Raw genomic sequence first — 19,443 nt, forward strand, 5'->3', positions numbered from 1 at the left:
ATCATGGGAGTGGATATGGAGGCTCCTCCTTAACTCTGAATCATACTTCAGGTGACCTTCTGAGGCTGGTGGTGAAGGCCAGGTTCTTCAGATACACAGGGGAGGCTCAGAGGTTAGGACAATTTTATCAGGGCATGCATTTGGTGACTGCCCAGTTGTCTAGATGATAAGACCTAGAATCTTAAATCTAAGTTCTTAACTGGGGAAATAAACCTGCCATTCTTGGTGACTACGAACCTGTGTGAGGGACAGAGGCTGACTCCCCAGTGAGGGCAGGAAAGACAAGACCTGGCTGCTAGCAGCACTTTTGTCCTTAATTTCTTATTAATAAGGCAGCAGTGCCGCAGTGTGTGAAGCAAACTGCCTGGGCTCCAATCCCAATTCGGCCACTTGCTATGTGAAGCTGAGTGACTTCTTCATTTACTCAACCTCTCTCTGCCCCTCGCTGTCTTGTGGAGATGGTGACCGTGTGGTCCAGGAACTGGCAGGTAGTAAGCAAAACACAGAAGTGGCAGCCTCAGATGATGCTCTAGAACACCCAGGTCCAGAAATGGCTCCCTGGTTCACGGTTGGTGAGGGGAGCTGCCCTTCTTCCCTCTTCTCACTCCTTGTGGGCTGATATAAGGTCTGCAGGATGTGGGGACTGGGAGGGCCTTGACCACAGGATGGAAATCAATCTTTTACAGATGACCATGAGGGGCAGGGGAGGGGAGGAGGAAGGAAATTAGCATGTATCCATTTTTAAGACCATTCGATGATATAACTAAGAATCTAAGATCTGGCCAGAGTGGGGGTTAGTCACAAAGTCTGGGACAGATTCCCCTAAGAAGGGTCAGCTCAGGATGCAACGTGGAACTTCTTCCTTCCCTGGGGAGGTGTATCTTCAATTTTTACCTAAACCCCTCCAGGTCTCTAGCAAGATGAAGTGTAGTGGTATGGAGTAGCCCTCTGGATTCTTATGCAGAGAATCACCCTGCAGACCCTCACTCTCCAGGCCTGGCTGTCCACCCCCACTGTGCCAGCCACCCCGCCACAGGGCCAGCTCTGAATGCAGAGCCTGGAGGTTTAGGAGGTCATGGCTCCAACTTCTCTGGCAGGAGCACCTGCCTGTCCACCCATAGCCCTGGGCAGTCTATGGCCTCTTTCTGAACACAGACCATGGGCCTACTCATTGGTTCAGTACTGTCAAAATGGCAGAGGTGCTGGGATGAGCTGGGAGAGAGTATGGCAGATCCTAGCTCCTGCCAGGTCTGGTTTTGGCTCCAGGGCATCTAGTCTACACATGGAAAGAATCTTCCCCCTTCTACACAGGACAAGGACTCTGTCTTCTTCCTGTTTAACGCTTTCAGAGGTTTCTCATCCCCAAAGAACTCCCCTGACCAGCAGCCCAGCCAGCCAGTTGCTCTGAGACCTGGCTCCTAACTTTCCCTTTCACCCATTCCCGCCCCCAGCTTCTCATTCCAAGTCCTGACATCATGAACCATTTGCAATTCCATCCCTAATGCATAGTCCTTTTTCCTGTCTGGTGGAAATATCCTCCTGTCCCCTTCATCTGTTTGACCGGATTCATTCTTTCACACCCAACTCTCACATCATCTTGCCCATGAAGCCTCCACTGGCTGATTCCTCTCGGGTGTCTGTTTTCTGAGCTCTCATACTTCCTTTTGGAGACTTCCATCATAGTATCCACCACTCTCTGTGTTTTCTCCTCTCTATGGTCTGCCCTCATTGCAGTGTGTTTCTATGCACTAGCGTGACTTCTGTCTTTGCATCTTTAGTGTTTAGAAATATGTGAGTGACTTGGAAGAATCTACGCAAACCATTCATAATTCAAGAATAAGCGTGGCCCAAGCATTTCAGCATCTCACCAGATGCAAAATGATTGCACATAGACAACAGTGAATACAAAAGGAACTTCATAAATCCGTCGCTCTAACGACAAAGAAGGAACAGCATAAACTCAGTGACAGGGTGGGAGATGCAGGGTGGGAGATTCTGGCCCAGGAGCTCAACATCTCGGAGGCAAAGGCACATGGGACGCAGCCCTGCCTCCCCGTGGATCCTGGAGGGCAACGTTCACTTTGTAAATGAAGCATCTACTCCACCTGCAACCACCCCTGTGACTCCATCTGAACAACTAGTGTGACAGTGCCACCCTTCTAGGCCAAATAGGCTGCGAGTACCGTCTGGGCAGGAAATTTGCTTAAAACACTTAATTTTTCAAATAAAAAACTACATTTTAATCCAAACCAGAAAAATCTGTTACATGTTATTCAGAGAAACCCAGAGAAGGCTTAGAAATGTGTGTCACAGTACTGTATGAAATTTCTTAAGGAGACCGTACCACCACCACGACTCTCTCGGGACAGCATGCTGATTCTCCCACAGCGGGGACACATCCCGAAGTGGATGTACAGAGGCAGTGAACTCAACTGTAGCATGTTAAAAACCCAAGATGACCAGAAGGGTGGTAGCGTCAACACATTTTTTTTGAATTGGAGACATTGCTAACTTTGAATGATTAAATCCAAGAGTCACACAAATGTACAGAGGAAGCTCAACCCTGAAAAATTCTAGGTTTGATGCTTTGTTACTTAAGCCATATCCTCTGTTGAATACACACACACACACACACACACACACACACACACACACACACTGTGGGACAGAACATGCGTCTCTTAGTTCCAGATGCACAGAAATCTCTGAAGCACTTTGCAAACTTGACTGGGAAATCTAAACATTCAAATGGTCTTACCCTGAGGTAGTTGAGGGTGAAGTTCGTTAGACCCATCCTGGTGATGTTTTTGGACAGTTGATCCAGGACCTGAGGATCTTGTGCCTAAACAAACAAGCAAAAAAAAAAAAAAATCACATATTTTATCCCTGTGAGGTGGTCCCACAAAAATCTTAGATCGTGCTACTGCTGTTAAGAAATGCAATCTTGACACTGTCGATTTTTCTTGGAGGGACAGATTGCTGGAGACAATTTAATTTACATTTTGAAGACACTTGCATGTAGCACTCAAGGACATTTTTGGATCAATTGTGCAAGACTAGGGAAAATCAAACTGCCTCAGATGCGCATTCAGTCCTAGGGAGAAATGACGTTACTTTCTCTGAAAGAGGCCCTGGCGCTGTGTCTTCAGGCTGAGAGCCACTGAGCCCTGCCAGGAGAATTCCAGGCCAGAGCCCTGAATTCAGGCGCCTCTGAACTTGGCAGAGCTGTGCCTTTGTTTCCCACTGAGATAGTGGTGCCATTTTTACAGCTCAGGGTTGAGAACTGTATTTGAAAACTTTGCAACCACTATGGAAAAATATATATGTATAATATGGAGAGAGAGGGAGAGGGAGAGCGAAAGTGAGAGAGAGAAAGAAACACCTTCCTGTTAAGATGAGGCTAGAAATAACTATCCTTGACAATTTTCATCCTGCAGGACTTTAAGGGTAAGGATCACATTTTCCAAAAATTTGGAAATTTTAATATGGATGTAAAGTACTTTGGCCACCCCAAAATGTTATGTTTGGCCCAACAAAAAATGAAAATTCTTTCTGCATTCCATTTTAAAATGAGTCTCTTGGTTGGTGTGCTTTCTTTCTGCTCAATCTTGTTTCTTTCTTACTTAGTATAAACAAACTGACCTTATGCAGAGGGAGGCCTAAGTATATGACCCTTTGCCTCCACATCTGCATTCATGATACTACCTAGGTTATAGTAAATTGACTTTAATTTATTCTTTTCTCTATTTATTCTTACAGTGATACTATCAATTGGGTCTGTGTATATACACACTTGATCTTAGCCAAAAGGCCGAGCAGCGATTAGATCTGTGTATATAAATAGATTACAAAGCACAGGAGAAAATAGAGGATACAAGTTTCATGTCAATTTCTTGAAAGGCAGTCTTTATAGACATTGAGACTATGTTTACCGAACCTCTCTAGGAAGAGCTGGTTTCACAGAGGCATCTACACAGATGCATCAAGCAGTCATAGCCAATGGCAAGAGCTTACATTGCAGTCAGAAGACAGGACGCTAATAGAGGAATAGAAGAATGCGTCTGCTGCTGACAATGAAAACTGACCACCAATTCTTGCCGAGGACCTACTGTGTCATTCTAAGTCCTTCACAGTTATTAACTGGTAAATCTAGACTTGATTGATCTGAGACACACTTCATTACTGTACCCTTTGCAGATGAGGGACAGGAAGCACAGAGATGACGTGTCATTCTCCCAAAGCCACACATGAACGTGAATAAGACCCTATGCAATCTCCATCTACCCACTCCCTCAGCTGCATGGCAGTCTATTTTGAGAATAATCAGAGTGGCTAGTCCAGACTTCTTCCAGGACAGTGAGGGATGAGAACTGGGCTCTAAAAACCATGAAGGACATGGATAATCAGAAAGGGGGTGCAGAACCTGTCTCATAGGGATGTTGGGTCAGAAACACCCAAAAAGCAGAGAACCCAAGGGCAGTGGAGAAGAGAGAGACTGGCTAACCTATCAGGACAAGAAGGTGGGGGGCAAAATCCTGGAGCCAGACAGCTGGGAGACATAGGCTGGTCGCCATGAGCTTTATAGTCGGAACCAACTGAGCCAAAACATTGGTTTTGCCACTCTGGGGCTAAAAACATTGGGAAATTTATCAAACTTCTCTGAGCCTCAGTTTTCTCATTTCTCAAGTAGGAATAGTAAGAACTTGCCTTGGTAAGCCACCATGAGAATAAAAATCGTGATGTATGCAAAATGTTTAGTGCAAGGCCTGGCATAGCAAACACTCATAAATGCTACCCACTGCGATTTTATTCTCTTTCGATTACTCCAGGTTTAAAAATCAGGTTCATTAACTCTGATTTTGTTCTAAAAGGTTTTTTTTTTTTTTTTTTTTTTTTTTTTTTTTTTCTTGGAAGCTGCTGCTTTGTGCAGAACAGAGAAGGAACTCGCTTCAGCCGGTGCTGACTCCTTCCTCAGGGATCACGCTGGCTACTTCCCCCTGTCCTTGTAAACAGAGCTCCAGAGTGGTATCCAATCCACACTTGACCTAGTTGGGGCTCAATAAAGTTGATATGATTGATGGCCAAGTGAAACCAAGAGAACCCCAAACATTCCACCTCAAATCCAGCACCACCGTTAGGAAGGACCGACTCCTGTAGACACAGACCTGAAGGTGCGGGTGTCCCGCATGTCATCAGAAGGTTTTAATCAAAGTTGGAAACGGCTCCTGTTTAATTTCCACCCCGGTTTATATATAACAGGTTTATTAGCCCAGGCCGAGCCCTACTTGATAACGACTCAATGGAATTTAAGAAAAAAAACAAACCATTTATTGAGGTAACTTCAATTTGGAGTTAAAATAATAAAGAATTTAAAATAGTCTCAAAAATAACAAAGTACTGAAAATAGTCTCACAGTGCCCCAAACTTGGAAACAAAGGCATCAAAACATAGGCCTGTGGTTTAAAATTGTTGAGGGCAAAACTTAATTACCTAAAGCGTGACGACTACTGGAGTTTTTTTACATACACACACACACACACACACACACACACATACACACACACAGAGGGAGGGAGAGAACTAGGTTCTTCCACTGGAGAAAAATGAAGTGAGAAAAAAAGCAAAGAAAGTAAACTAGGAATTAAATTACTTACATGCATGGCTAGAATGCTTCTCGGGACTAACTCTCGGTATTGTCTAATGGTAAAGTGCCATGTTTTTATTCTCATGAGATCATCAAAGGTAAACTCCAAGATCAGCCTGCCTTCTGTACACACCTAAAAGAAACAAAAACACTCATTTGCTATGCATTTTGCAGGAGCCACATTTTAAAACTCACTGAGTTCTTAACATGGTGCTTAACCCCTTACTGTCTTTGAGTGGCACTGGTTCTTGGCAAAAGACTTGACAAGTGGTTCACTCATAACACAACGGGGACAGGTTGTCAGCTCCAGATCTACGGGTTGCAAAGACAGCACAATGGCTTTCCAGCCACGAGGTGCTAGTGTCTCTGTTAACTGCTGCTGACGTTAGGAACCTCCATTTCTCCTTCTGCACACATGGAGACAGAACGCATCTCATAGGGATGTTGGGTCAAACACGCCCAGCACACGAGATACACCCTCACAAGGGTTCTCTCCCACTTCCCGCCTTTCCTCACATTCCTTGTTCTTCCGTGGTGTGAGCTTTTCTCACCTGAGATGGGAGTGGTGGTAGCCCCTATTGGTCCAATTTAAAGAGTTACAACTCATTAATCAGCCTTCGGGAAGCAGTACAAAATAGTGGTTAGAGGACTTAATTTTTACTCATTCATGAACTTTGGGAAAAGCAAATAAATCCCCTAAATTCCACATTCCTTATCTATAAAAAGGGATAACAATATTCATAGGTAGGACAGTGAGAAAAATAAATGGAAGGAAATTAAGTATGTGGATTGCTAAGTAGAATGGCAGTGATTTACACCTGATGGACAAGAATCAGCCAAAGATGGTGCTGAAGCCTAGACCTGGTTGTCCCAAGGTGCTTGCTGAGCTGTGGGAGTTCCTCGGAGGCATCCTGGGGCTCTATTGGGTGTGGCTGTGCTTCTACCCTCCACCCTGAATTCTAACCTCCACCCACTTACTGGATTCCACCAGAGCCCCTTTGATTATATCTGTTTTAACATATTGGACTTTTTTTTTTTTTTTAAGAGAGAGAGAGAGAGAGAGAGAGAGAGAGAGAGAGAGAGAGAGAGAGAGAATTTCTTTTTAATATTTATTTTTCAGTTTTCGGTGGACACAACATCTTTATTTTATTTTATGTGGTGCTCAGGATCAAACCCAGCGCTCTGCGAACGCCAGGCGAGTCCGTTACCGCTTGAGCCATATCCCCAGCCCATATTGGACTTCTTATCAAGATTTATTTGGAGAGAGATTTCCTAGATTAAACGAAACCCACAAAACTCTGGGAACTTTTAAGTAAATAAATAGTAACCAAATAGAGCAATGAGTATGACTAAAACTACAGTCCATGAAGATGGTCAACAATTCATATCAACCTTTTATGAAATATTATTGGCCAATTTCCTTGTTAGAAATTTAATACAAAATGTCACCATTTATTGAGTTACAGCTATGTCCTCAGAACTAGGCTAGGTGCCTTCCACACACTCTGATTGAAGGTAATATTTCCTTTAACAAGCCAAAAATAGTACAGAATTACTATCAAGTGCTAATAGAGCACTGTTCAAGAAAGACACTGTGAACTTCTGCCATCATTTTATCAAAGATCTTAGAAACACTGTAAGATAATTATTGATAAGCTGGGTGAAGACCTCTACCTCAGATCCAATTAGCAGGATCTGTGGGTGATTTTAGGCATTTGGGCACCCTGCCCCCAAAACCCTGGGTCAGATCACCTTCAGAGCCTCATTTCTGGATTTTTTTTTAGCCATGAGAGCTGAGGACACAAGAATGTAGAAGACTCCAGGGTCCCAAAATACTTCCCTGAGAGCAGCCTCAGCATTGGAATTCATTTACCACGGTTTTCCAAAGAGTTGTGTGGAGATCAAGCCCCACAATTCTCCCAGGGGTGTTAGTGTGACAGAAGCCACCCACGGTGACAACTTTAACAAAAGGGAGGTAGATCCAGCCAGCCATCAACAGCAGAATGTCCTGACAATACGGGACAGGGATATTTGGAGCTATAATCCTCTTCTTAAAGAGAGGGGATTATTGGATATTTAAACAAATATTACCCCAGTTAAATGTCAGGCTTTTTTATTATCTAATCTATTTGTTTTGTGTTTATGAACCACAAACTCAGGGCAGGCAGAGGTTTTGGTTTCCTTCTACTGAACAGAATTTCATAATGGGAAGGCATGTATGCAGTCCTTCTGATGGATTACTCAATTGGAGCATCTGTAAGGTCAAGCTAAATTGTGTTCTTTGCACTGTGACATTGCAAGCCAGTTGGGGACCTCTCTTGCAGTCAAACGGTCATGGGCCTACCAAATGGAAAATTGTTACAAGCCTTGGGCTCCTTCTCTTTAAGTCCAAACCAAGGAGACAACTTTTACCAGGACATACCATATGCAAGATGGACATCCTTCGAGTGCAATCTGAGATGGCTGTGTTGGGTGTGTGTGTGTTTAAGAAAAATTAAATGATTTCCTTGAATGAAAGAACGAAGGAGAATTTTGGTCACTCTTCGTATTCCCCACATAATTACCCACAGCTTCATTCCAGGTCCTAGACAGCTCTCTGCTCTCATAATGGAAGTTAAATGAAACCAGAGGCTTTGTGATTTGTTTTATATGCAACATTCAGGAAACGGAATAGAGGCACATATGAAAAAATATATGTCTTCCTTGCTTGGAAATGGTAAAAAAAAAAAAAAAAAAGATAGGCATAGCCTTCGAAAGGAAATTAATATCTTTTCCCTTCAAAAAATATTCTGTGCATTACTCTTAATCAATACAATTAATGTAGCTTTTATCTAAAGTTGGCCTTTTTTTTTTTTAAAGCTGCCTTTCCCTTGGAATCCAAAATCAAAAGGGTCCCCAATTAAGAAAACATTTTCTGTTGTGCTGAATTCATGTTACCGTACTGTGAGCTCTGACATTTTGTTTCTGTGGTAACCAAAATCAGCTGATTAGTTGGCATGGCAACAGAAAAGATGTAATCCCAGCAGACACACTCTAATCAATGCCCCCAGCACAGATGGTCTCCGGAGGATCAACAAGAAAGAGGCTGGCAGGCATTCAGCAGATCACGTGCTACCTTGAGACTAGGCCAGGAACAAGAGAACTAAAAAAGAACATTTCTCAAACTAACCGGTAGCTTTTTAACCCTTTTCTTTCTTTGACTAATTGTAAAGCAACATGGACCTGACCATGAAGTTGTATAATACGATGCTTCTCATACTGCTGTTATGAAATAAAGTGTGCCTTTTTAGGTGGGAGTGCTTATTTAATTTCCTTAGTCTTTATGCTTGAACAGCCTGCATGGCATAGTGCTTTCAGATTAATGGTTGCATAAAGCTCTCTGGATCTTACTTAGAGATCCCTGTGTGTGTAAATGCACATTAAAGCAATATGATCATTGCCAATAGTTTGGCAAAAGTCAGAGGAAGAACAGAAATTCTGGAGAGTTACGTGGTATGCTGGCTAAGGTAAGAAGGGGCTGTCAAAGACACAAGGGAGTGTTCATCCAGAAAAACTGGCTGGCCACTTTCCGAGTATGTTTTTTACAGCAGTTAGTAATTTCACAATAAATAATTAAGAACAGAGAAAACACCGCCCTATATCCACCGAGGTGGTAAAGGTGTCCAGGATGGCTGCAACTCTCGTCTCAGGTTGCAAAACCTAAAACTACCCAAGAATGTCACTGACAGTGTTCGTCCCCACGTCTGCCACTGTTCAAAGCCTCAGATTTAAATGTGACTCAGGGGTCTTTGCTTCTGCAAAGCTTGATGCCTGTTCTGATTATTAAGCTTTGTTTTCTGTTTGACTCAAAATTGAAAGCATAAAAGAAAGGCTCCATAATGTGTGTTTTAAAATTCTAATTGCATATTTATCCATAATCTATAATGTTCCTGGTATCAGGAAATTGCAAAATGCTCACTATACCCCTGAGGAATATTTAATATTACTGTTGATTAGGACTGCGGCTGATTTTTGATTCACTGGTTGACCAAATTTTCATAAAAGCAACCGAGAACCACTGGGTCAAATGCTATTTGGGGAACGAGAGTTTATTGATAGTCTAAATTAGACCAACATGATGCTGCTCACAGATACATAATGTGCCAGGTACTAATAGCAAAAAAATAAATAAAAAATAAAATAAACACTGGATTCCCAAGGTTTTCTTTGTGATACTGAAAGGTCATTAGCCCACTGTTTCATTCTGAATCGTCATGGTATTTTATTATATGAGGATGAGTTATTTTTAATGAATATAAGAGCAAAAGAAAAATTGGAAAGATTCTTTGGTTACTGCAATAATCCCTAAGTCAACAAGAGAAGGAAGGAAGGGCTGAAGAATACAACAAATGAATTTTAACAAATTTCCTAAAAATAAGTGTACATAAAATTAGCACTCGGACTAGGTGCCTATAAACTAATCTCCCTGTGATATTGTTCATCACCGTCACGGTAGGGAAATATTCATTACATGAGTGGATAGACAAGCTGCTGTGGAGTGGAGTGAGATGGGTGGTCCAAACAACTGGTGCTTGGGGCCAAGGGAGCCACGTTCAGGGGAGTACTTAGGTCCCTCCGGTGCCTTGGGTGCCCGAACAAACCCCTCAACCATCTGGGAGGGGAGGGTTCCAGGAAAAGAAAGAATGGGACCCAGGAAAACCTTGGTTTCTTGGTGGGAATGAAACTAGCACTTTATCAGTTCATTGGAGGAATGCAAATCTTTTTGATCTAAAATGAATCTGGAATGTTGAGCACTTTGCCTTCAGAGCAACTAACTGGGTTCATTAATGAGAAAGTTTTGGCCTGAGAAAGAAAGAAACTGAGAAAATATATAAAAGGGCTGCTCTGGAATGCACTTTTATTTTCGATGTCTGCAGATGTTAGAAGTTGCTCCTTCATTAAGGCAAAGCCTTATTTAATTACCATGGGTTTTTTTTTGGTCCCTTAAAGCATAAGGAGGTGGTATGTTTTCCTTGAATTACCTAAAAGTAACATTAAGGAGAGAGAGAGGGGAGAGAGAGAAAGAGAGAGAGAGAGAGAGAGAGAGAGAGAGAGAGAGAGAGAGAGAGAGAGAGAGAGAGAACTGATAGTGAAGCAGCAGAAGCAGATTTTCTCTGCAGTGCTCAGACTTCGTAACACTGGAGATGAACCATGGAATCCATGGGAAGAAAGAAACCGCCACCCAGGTGCCATATCGGAAGCGTCTCCCTCAGGGTCTTCTGCACTTCATGTGGGGCTTCTTTGTCTCCGAACCACAACTTTCCTCTCTGCCCAGTTCTTAAAACAGGAAGAAGGAGAGAACCCAACCCTGTCGCACGTTTAAAACGTCTAGTGTCAAAATCAGGACACCATAGAATCAGTGGCATTTTACTGCTTATCTTTGCATTTTATAAACATTTTCTTTGCTGTGGGCACCAGCCTGGGCACCAGAAAGATTAAACTGAGCCACTGATATCAGTGAATAAATAAGAAACATTGTATGTTTTATTCTTGCAGCAAAGCTGCCTAAGTAACAAATGCATCTTCCGTTTTATGGTTTGGTAATTAACCCTGATGATTCAATGTCTTTTAACTATAAAGAAAGGGTTGTCATATGTGTTTTGTACTAAGAGATTGCTGCTGTCATTAGTATCATAAATCAGTTTTACATGGAGCCTTAGTCCAAATGCAGGGAACCAACGTTCATTAAAATGAATTTCTGGGGGCTGGGGGTGTGAATCTGTGGTCAAGTGTGTGATCACAGGCGTGAGACCCTGGATCAAACCCCAGTATCCCCCAAAATAAATGAATAAATAAATAAAATAATTTGCCAGATTCTTTAAGTGAATATTTGTCCTGACTAATTTTTCTACTAGAGAGAGGACATTAAGGGGATCTGCAGTGTTCTACAAAGGTCTTTGGTAAAAAAGAGGGTCCATAACAATTTTCCGTATAGGGCATGGATGGCAGAGGTGAGATGTACAGAGGCTGAGGCTGAATCTTCATCTCTTCTTCTTTTTTTTTTCTTTTTTCTTTGTACCAGGGATTGAACCCAGGGACATCTTACTACTAAGGCACATCCCCAGCCCTTTTTATTTTATTTTTTTATTTTGAGATAGTGTCTCACTAAGTTGCTGAGGCTGGCTGTGAGCTTGGGATCCTCCTGCCTCAGCCTGGGGGGGCTGCTGGGATCACACAGTGAGATGCCCCCGGCTCTGTCTCTTCTATTTATACCTCAAGTCCTTGCAGGGCTGCCTGGGCAGGGCATTCTCTGGACCTCCCCTCCTGTCTTTCTTGCTCACTCTGTCTCCACTGTGCTTACTTGCTGGGCAGCTCACTAGATGCACTTACCAACCACAGAACTCTTAAAAAAATATGGGAGAAACCCTTTAAAGCCTGAATTCCCTACTTTCATTCACTGCATATTATTGTTTTTTACATTCCTTGCTCACCACAGTTTGGTTGTGGATGCTAGAATTTTTTCTCCCTGTTTGTTAACATTTAGAATTTGGCTTTATTTGTTTATTCGTTTGTTTGTTTGTTTTTAACCATAACGATTTATTTTAATTTTTTTTAGTCATACATGACAGCAGAATGTATTTTGACATATAATACAAACATGGAATGTACATCCATCAATCATATTGTCTATTCTATTCTGCTGCCCTTCCTATCCACCCTACTCCTCCCCTCCTCTCCCATCCTTTCTCTCTATCCAATCTAATGTGACACACTTTTTTTTTCTTTTTCTCATCACAACATCATATATGTATTCTGTTTATTTGTGTTTAAATAATACAGTGTGAAAACTGCACCTTAGGAACAGGTTCTTTCAGCTGTGGAAGACCCTTTGTGCACCACGTGCAAACCCAGATTTAGCTACTAAGGCCAGAGGAAGTCTCGCACACAAGCCAGGCCTCTCTCTGGGAGCTGAAGGTATCTGAGAGATGAGAGGTCAGCTCAATGTTCCTGAAGAAAGTGATTATTAGAAACCTTCATTCATTCAGAGAAGGAAATGCCAGAGTGCTCTGGGCCTGGCCGTACCTTGGTGAACATGGGCTTCCCATGCTGGGTGACCATGGCGCACTGGTCGCAGTCCACCGTGATGGATGAGTTGTGGTAGGATTCTTTCGAGTGTTTGAGAATGTAATACAGGTCGGTCACCCCTCCTTCAAACACAGTGCTAAAGTAACGGGGGATGAGGGTCCTGCCAATGGCTGGGAGAGAAATAGAGAGAAACAAGCCGTTAACAAAAACATCCCGCTAGCCCCACATGCCCCACCCCACCGCCAACCCTGTGGCTGGATGCGAGTCATCTCCAGGAACCACACCAGGAGGTGATTTTTCTTGGGAAACAGCCACGACCCTTCTGGGTTGTGGCTCATAAAATACAATCTCCAACTATTCAGCAAAAATGTGGACTCTCTCCTCTCCACATTTTTATGCCCAGTAAGATAAGATTTAATAGTTTTTAAATAATGAGAGGGCTACATTTACTACTTCGAACCTTGCATATACTTTAAAAAAAATCTTTGTTCTTTTTAGATATAAATGAACATAGAGTGTATTTTGACATATTATACCTTATTCTAATTAGGATCCCATTTCTGTGGCCAATAGTACCCTTTAATTCACTCAGAGAAGGACATGATGTGAAGATTCACTGTGATGTATTCATATGGGAACATAAGAAAATAATGTCTGATTCATTTTATTGTTTTTCCTATGCCTAACCGCACCCACTTCATTCCTCTTTGTCTAATCCAATGAACTTCTATTCTTCCCCTCACCTCCTCCTCCTTATTGTGGGTTAGCTTTCACATGTCAGAGAGAAAATTTGACCTTTGTTTTTTGGGATTGGTGTCTTTCACTTAGCATGATAGTCTACAGATCCATCCATTTACCAGCAAAAGTCATACCTACAAAAGTCATGCACACTCCGTGTGTCTGCCTTTTTATGGCTGAGTAATATTCCAATGTGTATATGTACAACATTTTCTTTATCCATTAATCTGTTGTAGGGCACCTAGGTTGGTTCTATAGCTTAGCTATTGTGAATTGAGCTGCTATAAACACTATATTTTTAAGTAAACCCATTTGCAACAAATAAGATTGATCCAGTCTACTTGTGTTTTTCAATGTATCATTTATAGACCAAATTACCCATGTATATTTTATGCATTTCTAGTAATAATAATGTAAAGTTTAATGCCATGAGGCTTTGAAGTTTGGAAAGTACCTTGACATTTTCTCATTGAATCTTCAGAACAACCCCAAAAAGATCTTATCATGAAAAACAAAATGTCTGAATACTTCTCAGTCTCAGGGTTGAGACCCCCAAAATCTTACTTTGGAAAAAAAAAAAAGTGTCTGAATACTTCTTAGTCACAGGACTTGTAAACAAATATTTGGGGTCTCTAACCCCATATCTGCAAATACCAAAGCATCTGCTCTTTCCAACACTCTGTCTCAAACCACTTTAAAGAGTAGAAATCCAGTCCGGGTCTCCTACTCAGAAATGCAGAACTATGCAATTGCTGAGTTTTCGATCTACTTTTGAGCTGGATAAAATCTCTCTATAGACTAAGGAGCCCATTTTAAAAGAATTTGATACCTTCGACTTGGTATAAATTGGTCTCTTTCACTCCATGTGTCTGCCGCTGGCCTATTTTAGTCTGAGCGGTTGTGTAAGGAGCTGGGCCCTTCTGATAGACAGTGCTTAGGGAGCCATGCCGGACAGCGATCTGAAATCCTCTTACACTGGAAATCCCAACTCAGAATATCAGAAATTTTGCTTGTGTGCAGATTTCAAGGCAAAGTCCTGAAAGTACTCTCAAGCAACCCAAGGTTTTTAATAAATCTCTTACATTCACTATATAATATCTCCAAAAGACAAAAAAATAATATTTAAGATAAACCACCAAGGAGAGCTTTAGCTAGGAAAGATCACCCAGTTGCCACCTAATGTTTTAAAATATTTAATTTTATTTTGAAAGAATCAGTGTTAATTCATTCCATATGGATCTATAGCTCTTTTGTACAGGGAATTGGAAAAAAAATAAGTATAAAGAGAAAATTCTGCCAAAATGTTTTCTGAAGTGATCTTTAAAGAGTCCCAATATAGATGGCGAGTCTCTGAATAATTTATATGGTTGTTATTGCTTCATATTTGCCTCAGGTAAAATCAATCAACAAGTGTGTGCTCAGTATTCCAGGATCTTGGGCGATTCCATCCCAAATAATCCTTATATGTACATTTCCCAAGTACTTTTTAATCCCCAATACTGCCTGTTCATTTTCTGAAAATAAAATTCAAATGAGAGTAATTTAAGTCCACCGTATACTTCAACATGTGCATAGCTAATATTGTAAATGAAACTCCGTCATCTTAAAACCTTATTGTTCTTCACTAAAATCCAGACAAAATTAATTGAACGCATTTCAAATAGTCTAACTTAAAGCGAATTACCATAAATCAGTTCAAGTAATTTGACAATTCGAGATCTGAACTGTTAAGAATAAATCCAAATCATAAAAAATGTGGGTTGAAGGGTGAAAATATTTCAGTCCAACATCCAAGGACTTGTCACATTAAAAAGGGCATGGCAAACAACCTGGCTAGTGACATTGTAATTTATTCATCAAGAATCCCCCAGAGTTTAATTCCTTTATAGCAGGGTTTCTATACAGTATCATCATTTCTATTCAGAGTATAAGACAAATTGAAAGGAAAACAAGTTTTAGCTTCTTTCATTTTTAAACCTAAATTTGTAATTCCTCCATGACTCCAGAAAATATAGGAATTGTTTAGTAAATATACTTAGAGCATAATGCAGCTTTGCTCCAGCAATTGCTAACACTCCCCGAAGAAACTGTTGTGGGTACTGGAACTTGTTTCCAGTCCCATTTCCTTGGTGGCACTGCCCGATCATTTTTCCCCATGGTCTGATTTGGGGCCCTGGTCACAAAGGTCCACTATCCACTGTGGTAAACTGCTACTCTGGTGGCCCCAATGGACCGTGACAGTGCTGTCCGTGCCTGTGTATGTAGTTGGCACTCCTTAAGTCTGGCTGGGTGCTGTGATCTGCTTCAGTCAACAGAATGTGGCACAACAACTTTGGAGCTGCACAGAGCAGCAAAGCCCGGCTGCTCTAAGGTCATCACACAGTGAGAAGTCCAACTCAGCCAGGAGGAGCGGCCGCGGGAAGGAGGAGAGTCTCCCATCCAGCAGCCCTGTACATTGAATTCGGGATTCAGAAAATACTGGGAAAGTGTTCGAAATCACAAGTCCATTTTTTAAAACTTTATCAGTGATCACATTATTTACAGATGAAGATTGTTAATTCTCAAGATAGAAAGGAGGCAGGAATAAAAATCCACATTTGTGCCTTCAGCATCCACCCTGGGGCATGCTCAGAAGCCTTCCCTGAAAGAAAGAAGCCGTAGAAAAACCTGCATCCAGAAAAAAAGAAAGCAGAGGGGGAATCTTAGTCGACTGATTCGGGCCCTCGACTCAGCAGGGACTGAAGCCAGCTCCACCCTCAGAGGTCACAGGGATGGGACAGGTGCTCTGAGCCTTTTTATTACGTTAGGCTCTTTGGTGTCAGATTTTTGTCATCTGCAAACAGAGGAAGCCCGTTTAATGCCGTCCTGGTCCAGTATGGAATAGGGTGGCAAACCTGTTATTCTTAACAGAGAATGAAGAGATGTACCAAAATGATCAAGTGCCAGAGATCTCAGAGTCTTTTTCTGTGCAACACGCTGTGTTAGAGGCATCAGGAAATAAAAAGGGGTGTCAGAGAATACATCAGGTTCCTATTGCTGCTCTAACAAATTACCACAATCTTAGTGGCTTAAAACACCCCAGAAGTATTATCTTCCAGTTCCAACAATCAGACCCAGGACTTGCTGGGCTAATATCATGGTGTCAGCGGGGCTGAATTCCCCGCTCAGGCTGCCTGGGAGAAGCGGGTTTTTTGTTGACCCTGGCATCTAGAGGCCTCTCGAGTTCCTAGTCTGTGGCCCTTTTCTCTCTTCAAAACCAGCGGCAACAGGTGGGGCCTGCAAGGCACCTCTTTCTCTTCCCCTTCTGCCTCCCCCTTCCACATTGGCACCCTTGTGATTGCACTGGATCCACCCAAACATTCCAGGATCATCCCCACCTCCAAGTCCTGAATTTCATCAGATGTGCCAAAACTCTTTAGTCATGTAAGACAGCATCCATGGATACTAGGAACTGGGACATGAACCTCATTGAGGGGCCATTATTCTGCCTTCCACATAAAATGTACTTGCCAAGAACTTCAGCTCTACAAAGGAGATAGTAGAAAATGTCACTGGCACCCGCACACTCTGACCCTCCCCCCACACTCACAGGCACACACACGGCGCGTAACACGTCAATAATGAGCAATGCATGGGGCAGAGAACCAGAGCAAAATCCCGTGTGCTTGAGGAAACCTGTCTTGCTCATACCCCAGTTTCCTTCTATCAACACTCGCTGAGCCTGGAGCAGGTTTAAAGCTCCAGTGTAGGTGCCGGAAGCACGAAGGTGGATTTTTGTCCCTGTCTTTCAAACCCTGTCTGTAACACAATGTGAGAACTGATCACGTTTAAAAAAGTGGATTTGTGATTTTGAACTCTCAGTCGATAGCCACTGAATCCCGAATTCAATATATAATCTTGTTATTTTTGAAGCACCCAGACCGCAAAAACACATTCTTTAAAAGTAAACTTTCGTGGAGCGGTCTAATAGAAACGACTTCAAATCCGGGAACATTTCATATTTAGATTCAGCGGTCTCCTAATTCATCAGCCACATCACTTTGAATCTATTTAGATTCACATGCATATGTTAAATTTATACTTTACACTTGTACTTGTAATTTGTGGAATTAGAATAATTTAAATATTGATACATGTAAATCTGCACTGAACTCCCTTGCAAAGGACTGTATCTTCAAATATTCGCAGAGTGAGATCAAGCATGAAAGAGATCCCATTCTTCTAACACATTTCAGGCAAACATCCCACATTGGGAAGTATGGAGAGCCAGAGAGCAAGAAGATTTTCTGTTATGTGAGATGAGTGGAACATGCTCTATGTTATCTATCTATGTGTTCATGAAAGAGAAAAGGAAAATCATACATTAAATTATTCAAGAGCTGAGCTGTGTATAAAGAATGTTTAAATAATTCCCATCTTGTATATAATTAGTAAAAGCTAAAAATTTATTCCCAGCTAATTTGGACATTAAGACCTGCACTCAAGTTCCCCAGAAAGTTTTCCACTGTAGTTCCCTTTTGTTCCCATCCCTCCCCACAGCCCCCAGAAGTTCCATGGAAGTTGGGAGGCAGATGGTGTATGGAGGCTCCTTGTAGATATCAGGATGCCTACAAGGTACTTGTAGATACTTGCTGAAGTTTCCCCCATTTAGAAACCAAAAGGTACCAGTTGGGGAAATCAATAGGAAGATAGATTGAATAGAGTAGAAAGTCTACCTTTTGGAGCTTTCTGTCTCCACCAACAATTATGGAATGCTTTGCTTACACTCTCAAAGAGGTTCATAGTAATTCACAGGAGAAAATCACACATCAAAATAACCAGATGAGAAAATGTTTAAACTAGTAATCAAAGCATGAAACAACAGCAGCAACAACAAAACAATAATAATAAATGATTAAAATATAAATCTCATGAGGTTGTGGTGAAACAGGCATATGCAAATTTTTTTGAAAAACAAAAACAGTGCAGCAATCACTCTTTACCTAGAGAACTGATTCTTTCAAAGTCTACTAGGGCGGCTCTAAGCTCCTGGTAAATACCCTCCTGAAACTGTCATTCTGAAGTTCAGGTCTTAAGTACTGAACTTGAGAAATCATTGCCTAAGACCTTTTAATTTGGGACCATCATTTATAATTTAAATGCCAGAAATTTCTATATTTCAAAGATAATTTATTTAAAAGAGAAAAAATATTGAGAACCTGATTAAAATGTGGAATTAGAAGAAGATTTGTGACTAACAATCAGTATCAGTACCACTTAACACTTGGACATTATTTAGCTAATGATTTTCTAACTCTAGAGAGAAACATAGGAATACATATTAGTGTCTTCAATTAAGCAAAGTTAATTGTATTAAAATTGTTGATTTTTCTGTGATACTTAAATTTTTCTAAACACGATAATAAATAAATTGGCTGTCTGAATCTGCATCGTTTATATAGTTCTGCTAAAGTTGCTGAATTTCAAAAATCCACATGGAAATTCTAGTACTGAGGTACACAACAAACACAAAGATTCATTAAACCTCAGGCTTATCTGTATTCAGAAATCACTGAATGCATTATGCTAACATGTAAATGAAAATGCTCCTAGGAATGATAAAAATAATACTGATGATTTCATTTATGGTAAATAACCATTATAAATAGTCAAAACAATGGAAATAAAGCATAATAACATTTTAATGGGGATGGTATTCCTTCAAAGCATATTCCAGATTCCATTGTTCTTGATAAAGTGAAAGCAAATCCAACTAACTTTACTCTGATAAATTGACATAATTTTCATTCTCATATGCCTTTTTCCCCCATATTCTCAATCAAAGCAATTTGATTTAAATATCTTTCGATTATCTCTCTTGCTCTTTCAAAGTTTCATTCATTTCCCAAATGCTTGTTAAGCACCTTCTACCCACCAGCTCTCGGTGCTGGAGGAAAAGCACAAAGAGATCAGGATAGAGCTGCCCAGCCCAGAGGGCTGCAGCGAGAGGTTCTACT

At 41.4% G+C, this 19,443-nt stretch overlaps 1 protein-coding gene across 10 annotated transcripts in view; it reads right to left on the minus strand.

Annotated features, from left to right (window-relative positions):
• Ldb2 (LIM domain binding 2) overlaps positions 1 to 19,443 on the minus strand; it is a 339,430-nt gene that overhangs the window by 60,705 nt on the left and 259,282 nt on the right. For all 10 annotated transcript variants that reach the window (XM_076865388.2, XM_076865386.2, XM_076865387.2 and 7 more), the window contains exons 3-5: positions 12,707 to 12,879; positions 5,655 to 5,777; positions 2,759 to 2,842 (exon numbers count right to left, since the gene is read on the minus strand). In XM_076865388.2, the coding sequence (XP_076721503.2) occupies positions 2,759 to 2,842; positions 5,655 to 5,777; positions 12,707 to 12,879 (380 nt within the window). The remainder of the gene's footprint in view (positions 1 to 2,758; positions 2,843 to 5,654; positions 5,778 to 12,706; positions 12,880 to 19,443) is intronic.

Source organism: Callospermophilus lateralis, chromosome 8 (genome assembly GCF_048772815.1).
Source record: "Callospermophilus lateralis isolate mCalLat2 chromosome 8, mCalLat2.hap1, whole genome shotgun sequence".
NCBI classification, from domain to species: domain Eukaryota; kingdom Metazoa; phylum Chordata; class Mammalia; order Rodentia; family Sciuridae; genus Callospermophilus; species Callospermophilus lateralis.